General features: G+C 47.1%; 4 protein-coding genes across 4 annotated transcripts; all 4 read right to left on the bottom strand.

Annotated features, from left to right (window-relative positions):
• Positions 1 to 24: 24 nt before the first annotated feature.
• Positions 25 to 2,174, bottom strand: K444DRAFT_535981 (uncharacterized protein; the record flags this gene model as incomplete). The annotated part of the gene is made up of 9 exons (XM_024875337.1): positions 25 to 377; positions 443 to 573; positions 624 to 747; positions 795 to 814; positions 868 to 973; positions 1,125 to 1,176; positions 1,310 to 1,704; positions 1,768 to 1,879; positions 1,947 to 2,174. The coding sequence occupies 9 exons, from the start codon at positions 2,172 to 2,174 to the stop codon at positions 25 to 27; spliced, it is 1,521 nt and encodes a 506-aa protein (XP_024733016.1).
• An 802-nt stretch (positions 2,175 to 2,976) lies between these two features.
• Positions 2,977 to 6,163, bottom strand: K444DRAFT_615909 (WD40 repeat-like protein). Its single transcript, XM_024880820.1, has 4 exons — positions 5,733 to 6,163; positions 5,384 to 5,671; positions 3,539 to 5,335; positions 2,977 to 3,484 (listed from the first exon to the last, which is right to left on the bottom strand). Exons 1-4 carry the CDS (start codon positions 5,848 to 5,850, stop codon positions 3,225 to 3,227), a joined length of 2,463 nt encoding a protein of 820 aa, XP_024733017.1. The 5' UTR covers positions 5,851 to 6,163; the 3' UTR covers positions 2,977 to 3,224.
• A 276-nt stretch (positions 6,164 to 6,439) lies between these two features.
• Positions 6,440 to 8,024, bottom strand: K444DRAFT_615910 (DNA repair protein). The gene is made up of 3 exons (XM_024880821.1): positions 7,904 to 8,024; positions 7,242 to 7,857; positions 6,440 to 7,191 (listed from the first exon to the last, which is right to left on the bottom strand). The coding sequence occupies exons 1-3, from the start codon at positions 7,985 to 7,987 to the stop codon at positions 6,785 to 6,787; spliced, it is 1,107 nt and encodes a 368-aa protein (XP_024733018.1). The 5' UTR covers positions 7,988 to 8,024; the 3' UTR covers positions 6,440 to 6,784.
• Positions 7,978 to 9,119, bottom strand: K444DRAFT_615911 (putative inorganic phosphate transport protein PHO88). The gene is made up of 4 exons (XM_024880822.1): positions 9,086 to 9,119; positions 8,991 to 9,017; positions 8,805 to 8,938; positions 7,978 to 8,745 (listed from the first exon to the last, which is right to left on the bottom strand). Exons 1-4 carry the CDS (start codon positions 9,106 to 9,108, stop codon positions 8,348 to 8,350), a joined length of 582 nt encoding a protein of 193 aa, XP_024733019.1. The 5' UTR covers positions 9,109 to 9,119; the 3' UTR covers positions 7,978 to 8,347.
• Between the last annotated feature and the right edge of the window lie 3,518 nt (positions 9,120 to 12,637).

Here is a 12,637-nt window from a genome sequence, read left to right on the forward strand (position 1 = left end):
CTTTTAACGGACACATCATCGACCTCAAAACCCTGTCCCAAAGTCCATAAACAAGTCTTGAAAATCCCAACAGAACGTCAACCCCGGAAAGTTCCACTCGAGAATGAATTCCTTCGGCACATAACTCTGGAAGTCCATCTCCGCATCGACCCCATTCATACTCGCATCGATATTCTGGTCTAAATCGCCATTCAAAGCTTTTTCGCACTTCTCTACGCTGAGGCAAAGTATGCGAAAATAGATATTGCTGGACCCGCGGACTTTGGAGAGTTCAGCGAGGAGGGTCTTCGCGTCGGCGATCAGGGAGGACATGTTGGTTGATGACGGAATAAGGCGGGCAAGTTTTAGAAGGAGGAGGACCGAGAAGGCGCATTTAGCTGTTGGGAAAATTAGCACAGAGCAGGTTGGCCAGAAAGATGTGATGAAATGGAAGATCGCTCACCCCAAACGAAGTCCATCCCATATCGAAGCGTGGCAAGATACAACGCAGGGTTCGAGATGAGAATAGAGAGATGTCTATGGGCGCTTGCTTTCGCCAGGTGGATGAGGTTACGTTGTGGGTCTGTCATTATGCTGCCACAAGTCAGTGCTTGCTCTGACAAACTTCAAATGATGCCACTAACGCCACATTTTCAATGCCCATTCCTTGCAAACCCTTACACAACATCGTCATCTCAGCCCAATGTCGTTGGATCTGGAGGTTGATCCGCAGACTTGCTCTATCTTCCTCGTTCTCGACATTTGAGTCTATATCTTTAGCAGCTCTTCCATCTGTGCAAAACATTCCCACTCACCGACCAGGTTCATCCAATCGCTGTTTCCAGGTTAACTTTCTCGTTCAATATCGTCTGATTTTGGAATCCGTACCTCAGCCATACACTCAAATCGATCCTTGTCTCCTGCACAATTTCGCTCATCTCATCGTCGCTGAATGTCGTCCCCATGGTTGGGGAAAGACGTTCATGAGCAAGCGCTGGACCAAGGATTAGTTTACTATTTCAGAGCTCGTAAAAGTTGCTAAATTGTTCCGGAACATCAAAGGTGAATGGTCTAGCTTACCTCGAATCGAATTTAACTTGCAATGATTGTGAGCAAATTAATACTATCCCAAAGCGAACAAGTACTCACCTCCACTTGTGATAGCATCCTGAAGTCCAAGGCCGTCCGATTCGGATGCTAACAACAACTTAGCAACGCATTTCTTTACGGAATGGAGAGCCGGGAGCGAGCCGGGAGCATGAAACATCCTTCCGACCAGTGGGGTAAGGAGCTCGGAATATAGGATACTGTAAAGAAATGGGCTGACTACCCCGAGCAAAACCCGACACCTTCTCATTCCCGCCCCAGAGGATGCTTTTATCCCTGGTTTCTTTCCACAATCTATACTCAATATGTTCTCGAGAATGAATGTTCCAAACCAAACCCTACTTTCTCTCATTAACCTTTCCTCTTCCAACTTATCCCTCTCGTTGCCCCCCGAATCAAAGCTTAAAGCGCTCAGCTTAGTATATGAGCCCGGCAAATCCAGATCCAATGCCATTCTTGCCGCCATACTCGTCAACAGCCATCCTTTCTCGGAATACCCGGCATTGACGAGCAATGCTTGGATTGTCTCCGTTGATTTGGGGACTGTGCCGAGTATTACGTCGCAGATTGGAGCTTTTGTGGCGTTGGACAGGGACTGAAATTGATCTGATCCAGGGCCTGCCTATTGTTAATATCAATTTACCGACTTCTTTAAGTGCTCTAGGAAGTCCGGCTACTCACCACACTCAGCCCTACAACCAACCGCACAAATAACATCAAATAGCATCGAACTCCGCTCTCTCACACTCTCAAAGGTATCATATCTTGGGTCAAAGACAGGAACGTATTTGTCCTTTTCGATGATCAGCATTGGCCCATACCGCAACTTCTTTGGGAGCAGTGGAGGGGAGGGAACTTACACAACCCTGAAAGAAAGCTCCAAAATACATCTGGGCATCAGCAAGACTAATTAGTCCCTTAGCCACAACATCAACGCTCCCTTCCACATTCAGCTCAAAACCCCCTCGTTTCTTTTTCAGAGCTGAGATGTCATACTCTGTCCTCGGACTTTGACTAAACAAATGCGGCTGAGAGAAGGCAGTTTCCGGATGAGGTTGTGATGGATGACTGTGCGTACTGACGCTCATAGACACCGGGCTCGTATACTCATTTTCTCTAAGCTGCTGCCGCTGGAACTGATGCGAATATGTTTGTGAGGATCGGTTTTCACTTTGGCTCCGCTGATTGACTTGATGTTGAAGTTCGAGGAGGGTGGCGGCAGTGGTCGTATCTGGGACCCTGTTCCTCAACGCTTCCATCTGTGCTTCTAGCTGTGATAGTTTCCTTTTCCCCTTGGTTAGTAACGGAGTTTCGTTCATCGGGGAAGAGGCAAGGATACTCGGTAACCGGGTCCGTGATAGGTTTGATAAAGTCGCAGTACAGGTTTGCGGTTGTGCAGCGGGCGCAGGGTTTGCCGCCGTCACATCTCAACTATAATACTCTAAATAAACATCGTCTTGGTCACTCTACCAGAGTGGCATGGAAGAATAAGCGCACTTTAGATCTTCTACACGCAGAGCACGCTTTCTGTAAGTTTGTCAGGTCGGGCCTGTGGGAACAGCTGTAAGCGGGGTAAATCCAGGATCTTACTGGTATTCGGCGTTTCTTCGTGGCAGGAGAAGGGAAAGACTCCATATTGAGAACAATAAGCACCCAGTTTAGGAGTCTGCCCTCGATTTGTATCTTCAGGCGGTGTCGTGTCTCGCAAGATGAACTCTCGTCGGCAGCAGTCGGTTTTGAAGGTATTCGCCGACTTGGCGGGTTAAACTTCCGGGGTGTGTGGAGGTAGAGGCGGGGTACATCACGTGTTTGGCCTGAGCCTTCCCCTCTCAAAGAAGAGAGCTGCCACGCAATCCCGGAGAGGAATCCCTCCACATGGAAGGTATCTGGACGACTTCCGAGAATAAGTATCTTGTGTTATTTTGTACAATTCCCAAACAGAAACGATCCGGGTGGTGATGGTATGGTCTAAACTACATGCCTGTGTCTCATCTGATCTTCCATTTCGATCTTTGATCTTTCCCGTCCATGCTGCGGCAATGCAACGCCAAATCGTGCTTCGAAAATACAATGTGAAAGGGTATTCTCATCTCATCTTATGTCGTCCACGTATCCCGTCTCATCACACCCATTACCTCCTATCTGGCGAAGACCTTCACCACACCATCCCCACCCGCGCTCACGACCCATCTTCCGTCCCTGCTCCAGCATACACTGCAAACCCCTTCGCCTCTCATCAGGCGATGACTTGTGATCTCTTGGATACAGCTCCTCTTCTCCAGTGACCAAAACCTCAGACTTGCATCATGCCCTGCAGATACCAGTTCTCTGCCATCGGGCGACAAATCGAGAGCCGAGATAGCTGCCGGATGTGCCAGCATGTTATACGTGCATTGACCTGAGGATTAATTAGTTTCTTCAAGGCGAGGAGACAGAAAGCGTGAGAACTTACCGCTGTTAGCATCATAGAAACGAATGAATCGATCCTCGTGTCCGGAAATGATGATTCCCTCCACACCGCCACTTGTTCCAGTCGCTCCACCGACGACTCCTTCATCCTCAGATAGACCGCGGCCGGAATCGAAGCTCAAAGATCCATCGAGACCGCTTTTAGTAGCGACGATCGCGTTGACGCCCGTATTGACGGTGTTGTTGTAAGTCTCGAGACTCGCCATTGCTGCAGCCTCCTCACCGGTCCGGGTATCATATACCAAAACAGCTGCATCGGAGTATGAGACAACAAAAACGTCGCCCGAAGTAGAAAGTGGCGTTATACAGGTTGGCGAGGCCGTGCTGTTCGCCCGAGAAATAGAATGAATGAGCGTGTAGTGGAAAGGGGAGTTCGAAGCGATGCTAGGTTGCGGTGATGAAGGGAAGGCCGATCCCGAGGACATGGAATTGCCTCTCACGCGGCCACCTCTTCGTCCGCTTCCACCACCCTGAGGCGACATCAATTGCGGTGGCGCACTGACAGACCAGACCTTCACGGTCCCATCCGCAGCGCCGGAAGCAAGCAGAATACGATCAGGTCCACCGTACGAATTGCTCTGTCCGAAAACAGTTCCAGTCGTGCCAGGGAGAACGCAGACAGTCCACACAGCATCCGTATGGCCGTCGAGCGTTGCTTTCGGATCCACTCGCCCTCGTTCCCAGACCCGGATGGTTGCATCTTGGCCTCCAGAGAATATCCAGCCATCCCCCTGCGCTCTTCCACCACTCGAGAAATTCTGCGATGGTGACCAGGAAGTCAAAGACGTGACAGTGCCAGTATGTCCGCGATGCGTGAAATAACTCTGGATATCAAGATCGTTTGCGCTGATGTGCATTCCTCCTTGGTTCTCGTACCGAGCTGGTATGATCCATCGCTTAATTGTTCCATCATCGCCAGCTGTGCAAATCTCTGGTTCCCCAGGACTTCCACCGCCGGTAAAGATAACCGATCGAACAGCATCCAGGTGACCCCTCAGTCCAAATCTGACCTTGAAACTTCCAGTGTCTGCTTTTTGCGCCGGGTTCAAAGACAGCTCATGCTCACCGCTTCGGCGCCGTGACATTGACCCCTTCCTTCTATGCGAACCTGGTCCTCTGTTCGGAGATTTGGGTGGTTCTTGAGCAATTGGAAACAAATCCGTGTCCGGTCGTTGTGGTGCAGCTTTCGGCTCCTGCTCGGGGAACTGGGCTGTTTCATTGAAATCCCAGCCATCGGCCTCTGTCTGGGGTTCTTTCTCTTGCTCCTCGTCGACTTGTCTACCGTATGAATCGAAGCTGTGGTTGACCTTGGTAACTTGTTCCTCGGGCTGCTGTTCCGACATTTGGAAAGTCGAAGACCATTCTTGCTGTGTCGTTTGCGGTAATGGTTGCTGATCTGCCAGCGATCTGGATACTAGAGGATCTGGATTTCTAACAGAGAGGCTAGACGTCGAAGGAACAGGAGGTGGATGATGATTTGGTGATGGAGAGGGTCGAGACAAGTTCGATTGCCGCATATTCTTCTCTCTTGCCTGCTGCTGATAGATTTCCTCCAAGCTTGGCTGACCAGGTGCTTGGAATGATGGGGGTTGTAGAAGGGCTTCTTCGGGTGGTGGAGGGTCCCGTGGCGGGAGTGGGTTCGACGGTGATACCATGAGGTAGGTGAGTTCGCCTTGTGTCTTGTCCATGAATCCTTTCAGGCTCCCTCTATCTGGATCTTCGTCCTGCTTTTCTCCGTCTTCGATGTCGAGAAACGAGTTGTGAGGTTTGTCTTGAACAGCTTCTTCAATGTCAGTACAATGCCCCTCTCCACTCAAACACAACTTACGCCGCTCATTTTTAACTTCCAAGTTTTCTTTCCCCTTGCTTTCTGGTATGGATTCGCCGATTTTCACATCTCCACCAGTTTTCAGCGCCTTGACTTGTGCATCCCTCTCCTTCAACGCCTTCTCCAACATATTAACATATTTCTTCAAGCTCTTGTTGCTTGCATCGCTCTTCCTCGTACTGCCTTCCAGCCGTGCTATCCTTCCCTTCATCTCTTGCCTTTCAATCTCCCAACCATTCCGATCTCGTTCGTGCCGGTGCCATTCGGTCTGCAGGAAGCGCATCACCCCTATACGAGCTTGTCATCAGTACTCGGCCGGCCAGCGAACACGATAGGAGGTGGTACGAACCTTGAAGCGTATACTCCGTTCCTTGCGGCTGGTTTACCTGCTGCTGGCCCTCGCCATTCCCATTACCGCCGCCGTTGGAGCCCGCCCCCATGCTACCAGACAAGGACTGCCAGGCCATCGTGACCTCACAGCCCACGGCACCGAAGCAACCGTCTGGAGGAGACCACTACGCAGGTCGCACCTAAGCTGTTCGTCACCCTGGGCATTTGTTGGGGTTGGCGCAAGCGGTCAGGGGAGCCAGGGGAAGCAAGAACAACGAGGCTATTCGTAGCGCGCGCTCAGTTGGTTATTGTTCTGCAGCTGGCGTGGTGACCGTGGAGGGTGGATGGAGGAGAGTTGCAGCTCCAGCAATTGAGCATGAAGTGGAAGATGCGTGGGAGTCAAGCTGTCGCGTGCGATGTTTGCTGGGTGACAGAAGATGATGAGATGCTGGACCTTGAAGAGCTCCAGTACGGAGCCGAGATCTATACGCGACCAGGGCTCAGGCAGAAACGGTGGCGCCAAGGCATCCACTGCCGTTCTAGCAAAGTCTCACGCTGCTTTTAACTGGATCCGCGAGCAGACTGAAATGAACGAATCACGATGAGAGGGAAAATATCTGAAAATATCTGAAAATATCTGAAAATCACTGCAGCAGTGTTTGAGCTTTGGAATTGGGACTTGTCCCTTCGTCTCCCTCCACTTCTAGCGATCTTTGGGGTCGTTTCTGGACAACTACCTCGTTTCAATTAAGAAAGGTTCCAGGGCAACGAAGGCTCGAAGCGACAGCAGCCCCTGAATGCTCCGAAGCTTTCAACCAAGTATCAATATTATCCTGGAATTCTGTGCTTGAGCTCAATAGCAACGATGATCGTACTATATATACATCACTTCCCTCGAATCCCTCCATCACTTTGGGGACCAGTTCGCGATGAGCACGAGTAATATTCCTCCACTACGAAGCATATGCAGCCATCACCCGAATGCCCTCGAAGTCCGACCCAAACTCCTTTGCTTGAGCAAAATCGCCCCCGCTCCACATCACTATCTATATCTCATTACCGTATCACCCATCAAAACTGCAACTCCTCAACCTCCATCCCACACTCCGTGCAAGTCTTCACCGTCATCCCAGCCTCGTTCTCGACCGTCTGGCCCCAGTCATGCTCATGCCGGCCCCCTCCAATACGATCGCCAAACTGCCCCGCCTTGCCTCCCTTCAGATTCCTCCTATATGCGTCCGTCCTGGTCTTCTTCTTCAACTCATCAAGTTTACTCTTAAACTTGTCTTCCTTCCGCTTCTTCTTATCCTCTTCCCTCCTCTCGAACTCGGCATCCAGCTGCTCCGCCGATCCCCATTTAGTCTTGAACGCATATTCCTCGACTTGGTAACGGAGAAATAGCATCATGTCGTGCCAGTGGCTCTTGTGCGGGTTCGGTTTATTGAGGTGGGGAAGGAGTTCCGCGTCTTTCAACTCCGCTATACAGTCATCAGCACCAATCGCTGATAATACAGCCAGGAGAACTTACGATCTGTCAAGAGATAATCATCCTTCGCCTCCGTCTTTGTCAACAGGCTGTATCTCTCTGGAAACTTCTCCTTGCACCTGCTGCAAACAGGACACTTGAATACCTCTTCCCATTGCCAGTCAATCTCTAGGCTACCACACTCTCTGCACTTCTTGCCCTTGTCCCTCTGGCCGAAACCCAAACCAGGCTCGAATGGACCTTCTTTTCGATCCCGCAACCCCTTGAGTAGTTGATGCCGTTCCCACTCCTTGAGCGTCATATGCGCGGGCTTCTCCCCTTCCTTCGATGCATGTAGTGCCTTATTCCACGGATCGTCCTCTGCAGACAGGAAGCCGCCTTTGGTATCCGTCATCCTGCTGAAGTCGTGATCGACGTATTTCTTGAATTTCCGCGCGGGCTGGATACCGTCGTCCTTTTGTGCTTCGGCGGCATTGCGGCTTGTGGAGGGTATCGAGGAGGTGGAGACGGAGGCGTGAGCACGCTTTCGGGCGGAGAGGGAGACATTTTCTCCTGCAAGGAAGCCGGAGGGTGTCCGTGCTGTTATTTGGGAGGAGGAAGCTGCTTCGGCCGCGAGGGAACGTTCGCGGAGGGCTTTGGCTTTGAGCCTGTTTTCTTCCTGGGGGGCGTTAGACGGAAGACTTGAGGAGAGAGGGTTGACGTACAATTCTGCGCGTCACTTCCGGAGTCGGTGGAGAGACTGCTTGCCTGGCGGTAGCTGGCCGGGGAGGCGTGGACGGCTTTTCCATGGTTGGTATTGTTGTGCAGACTTGCAGTCGTGTCACGATTATTCGATGTTGAAAGAACAAGGCTGAACGAGTGGCGAAGAGGTTTCGAAAATACGACAGCCTTGGAGGCGCTAAATCCGGGATTCCGGAAACGGGATCATTTGAGACACTACTAGTGAATTATGCACAGATTTTCATGGTAATTGACAGGGCGAACAATTCTAGAAGTCAAGATGCATTGGCTTGGAGCGCATCCGAGACCATCTACAAATACAAGAGGCGCAAACGGCCCTCCAAACCCATCTACCCCCAGCACAACTGGCAGCGTCCAGCCTACACGTACAAATCCTTAATCTATTTCCAAGAAGGCGAACGAAGCATCTATTCCTCCTTGGCACCACCACGCCCGGCCTTCTCTGCAGCCTCGAGGGTCTTCTTGTCCTGAGTCGGGGCAGCTCCTCCTTGGAGACCGCTCATGAAGCCCGCAGCAGCCTTGAAAGGACGCTTCAAATCACCGATGGCTGGCTTCCCGAACAGATGGATCTTGATCTCGTTGCCCTCGAACGCGCCCTTGAGAGGAATGATCGATTGGATCAGGAGCGGGTTGGTGTATTTGAAGTACAGGTGCATGACGGCCATCATTCCCACTCCCATGATCTGTGCCTTGTACAGAGCCTTCATCTGCTCAACATCGTACTTGTGGTTGGTGGTCGTGACAAGCTTGGGCTCTTCGGTGCTTCCCATCTGGGGTTGCTCGACGTACTTCAGTGTTGTCATATCTGGGCAAGGGCTGTCAGCAGTGCTTTCATGGGTCCTCCTGGGTGTCAGCGATGCTCACCCTTCTTCTTATTGATCAGGAAGTGCACGTAGGCGTAGATGGAGATAATGACCACGTTCGACAGTACGTAACCAGCCCGGATGAGCATGAGCGTCTGCGAGTCTTCCATGGGAATACGCTTGGAAACTTGCATCCTGAAGCTGAGGTCAGTGACTGGCGATTTGGTATGGGAGATGTTGCGCATGCATCACGAGGATGATTACCAAGTTGGTACTATGCCATCAAGTCAGTAGAGCAGCGATAAATGGGGGGAAGGAGGGCACGAGGGCTGGTGTCCATACATTTGGGGAGAAATGCCGGCCATCTCGTTTTTTTGGGCAAGTAACTGAGGGATGGGATAAAGTGGATTGAGCTTCTGCGTGTGGTCGTAATTGAATGCGACCAGAGGAAGGACAGAGGAGTGCAGCTGTATTTGAGGGCTGGAGATGCTATGCTTTGCTTTGCGCAGGCAGAAGAAGATGGTCGCGATTCGCAATCTTTTGCCCCGGCGCTTTTCGGCGTGACGCTAGGCCTTTTTGGGGAGGCGCCAGAGGAGAAGTGGCTGAGGACACGTCGTGAGATTTCCATCCGAGATTCTCTTCCTTTCACTGAACTTCTACATCGAAGACTTTTAGGTGATATGGTCATACTGTGTATACATAGATTTCTATATTGGGCCCATGGCATTTGCTAAATTACACGTGTCCCCGTTTTGATGTTATGGTACTACCGATCGGTGTATGTTCAGAATTATCACTTCACTCTCCTCTACGGTGACTCCCGGCGAAGCCGCAGCGAGGTCTATCAGTTAGGGTTCATTTGTACTATCATGCCAATCGTCGGCTTGCTTATTCCAATTATTCAATAGATAGCCTCGCAGAAGATTTTCTCCTCTCACGAAGGTATTGTGTGGTTTTCTGTTGCTTTTTACTTTTTTTACCTCTGGATTTATTCTTCCTCAAAATGCTGTAACAATCAGACCAAAAGCCCAAAAATCCCACGAGCACGAACTGCCTGTGCACTGAAATAATGAAGTTACATCATCAGGCTCGGAATGTTTCATTTCTATGTTGCACGCCCTCACCCTCCGTATCTTCCGTAAAGTATTCTACGGATTGACTCTAACCTGGACCCATATTTACCCCAGTTCTGCATCCCCAGTGTGAGCAAGACATACTCAAGGTATTCATACTATTCATGAATATTCATGAGTAGTCTTGAATAGAATATGAGTAGCGTAAAACTCAAAAAATTTGAGTAGAGTAGAATATATATTCATGAATATTCATGAATAGTCAACTGCAAATCACGTGATTCCAGTAAATTAATATATTTTTAAATTTTTAAAAAAGAACTAAGGTACTTATTAAGCAGCCTTATATAAGCTAAGCTAGTACTTATATAAGGCTACTTAAGTACTAATTTTCTATAATAATAAATTAATTATTTTCCTTAAAATCTTGTTTTTTCTCCTTATTTTCTCTCTTTTTCTCTTCTTTTTTAGCCTCTTCTAATTCGTCTTTAAATAACCCCTAACTTTTTAAGCAAGCTATTTTTTCAAAAGTACTCTTATTAAGTCTATTACGTAATTTAGTTATAATACGAGTACCTTAAGAGAAGAATCTCTTACTATAAGCCAAGAAAGCTAAAATTCTTAAATATTTCCTAGCTATTAAAACTAAAGTAGTATAATAGGCATATGTAATAGTATATAAACAGGTATTAGATATCGTAAATCTAGTTTCCTATTTTGGGTAAAGCTTGTAATTAGAATTATACGGATTATATGAGATTATATTTCCTAGTTAAATAAAGTGCTTTATAAGCTTGGCTAAGTACTAGAGAACATATAGGGAAATGCTCCTAGCTTTGGAAAGAGGCATTAATTAGTCTTCTACTAGAACTAATTCTTGGAATTAGTTATACTTATAAGTATTATTCTATAGCTTACTTATCTTAACTACTTATATATTATCCTGCTATTATATACTTTATTACGAGTACAAGATCTAGGGCCTAGAAGGCGTAGTTAGACTGTCTTTATTTCGATGATTTAAAGCTAAAGAGAGAAGAGGATCCCGAAGGAGCCTCGGATCTAAATAATCGCGAGCTATATACGGGCCCACGTACTAGCTTAAGCTCGGGGTCACGTGCAACGATCAGGTGACTATAGATGCCTCGCTCAGATACTAGATGCCTCTCTAGCTCTAGTCTAACCCCTACTAGTACTATATATCATAATAACCGTAATATTACCCCCTTTTTCGAAGTAAACTCGTCCCCGAGCTTCGAAAGTCCCTATTAAATTTCCAAGTCGCAGGTTACATATTAAAGGCCAGGGCCTTTTATATATAACTTTAAAGGATTTCCGTCCGTATTATATGGTTCCGGTAGTATATTATTCTTGGTATAGTCTAACTAATAGGGGAGATTCTGGGGCGGTCCTGGCTATTCGGGGTTCTTATTATGGAAGCTCTAAAGAGCTAGGGTACTATTACTTAATAAGGAAGCAGGATATTACTCCGGATCTGGGTCCTATCCTTTCTACTAGACTCGGTACTTTAGCTTCCTATAAAGCAGTTTTACTGCTTATATCTCTTGAACTTCGTACTCCGTTTCCCCGTCTTATAGTTCTAATAGTAGAGGCTCCGGATTTGCTTATCCGGGAAGAAGGTTACCTGGGTCTTTATATAGCTTCTCTATATAGAATACCAGATATATTCTTATTAATTCCGGAAGCTTGAGCCTAAAGAAATATCCTACTTATTCCAGGATTTCGTATAGTTCTTCTATTTAGTAAGCTAGCTTATAGCTCGGATAATCGTTCTTCTAGTACTTGGTAGTAATCCATACCTTATCTCCTACTCCGAAGTCTACTAGTTAGTAGTATTTATTAGCTTAAGTAGTATAATATTCTTGTACTTATATTATATTCTCCTATATCTTTTGCTATAATTCATAGAACCATATTACTAGGGCCTTTGCCTCCTATCTATTTAGCTTTTCCTTTAGGATACCCGATTATATTTGGGTTTCCTAGTCGAATAATATTTGTAGTTTATAGCCCTTCTTTATAAGAAACGGGGATTAGCCTATAGTCTTATAGACTAGAGCTGCCTGCTAATAGTCGATTATTGCTATCTATTCGTCCCAATTATCCTAGTAGTAATTCATATAGGGATATAGCTATTAGTTAAAGTACTAGTTAATAATCTCTATCTGGCTATTAGTTTGGGGATAGTTAGTAGTTAATAACTTGAGCTTTATACTAATATACTTATAGAATTCGCTCTAGAAATCTAATACGAACTAGAGGCCTCAATTAGATACTATAGTCTCCGGGATACTAATTTAGTAAACTATATAGGTAAGAAATAGAAGTACTAACTCTTTAGCTATTACTATATCTCGGACAGGAATTATAATAGGGCGCTTGCTTAGGTAGTTAATAAAGATTACTACTATATTATACTTATTCCTATTCTCTGAGCACTTCTTGAAATCCACTAATATATACTACTAGGGGCAGTTAGGGACTAGTAATAGATATAAGAGCCCTGGCTTCTTGTTTCTGGAAACGTGGGATTATTAGTAGGTATAGTAGTTATCCCTATACTAATTAATATCTATACCTTGGCCTGGCTAGTAATAGCGGGCCTAAAGAAGCTATTAAAGCTTGGCTTATTCTGGGTATCTTATTAGGGGCTATATATATACCTCCTAAATAAGGGTAGTATATAAGGATATCTCGGGTATTATTATACTATTAGGTATAAATAGTTTACTATATTATAAGAAGAGGCCGTCTTATAATATCCAAGTACCTTCCTTTTCGTTTCTTGCCTTGTCCTATA

The sequence above is a fragment of the Hyaloscypha bicolor genome (genome assembly GCF_002865645.1).
Source record: "Hyaloscypha bicolor E unplaced genomic scaffold K444scaffold_118, whole genome shotgun sequence".
In the NCBI taxonomy this organism is placed as follows: Eukaryota; Fungi; Ascomycota; class Leotiomycetes; order Helotiales; family Hyaloscyphaceae; genus Hyaloscypha; species Hyaloscypha bicolor.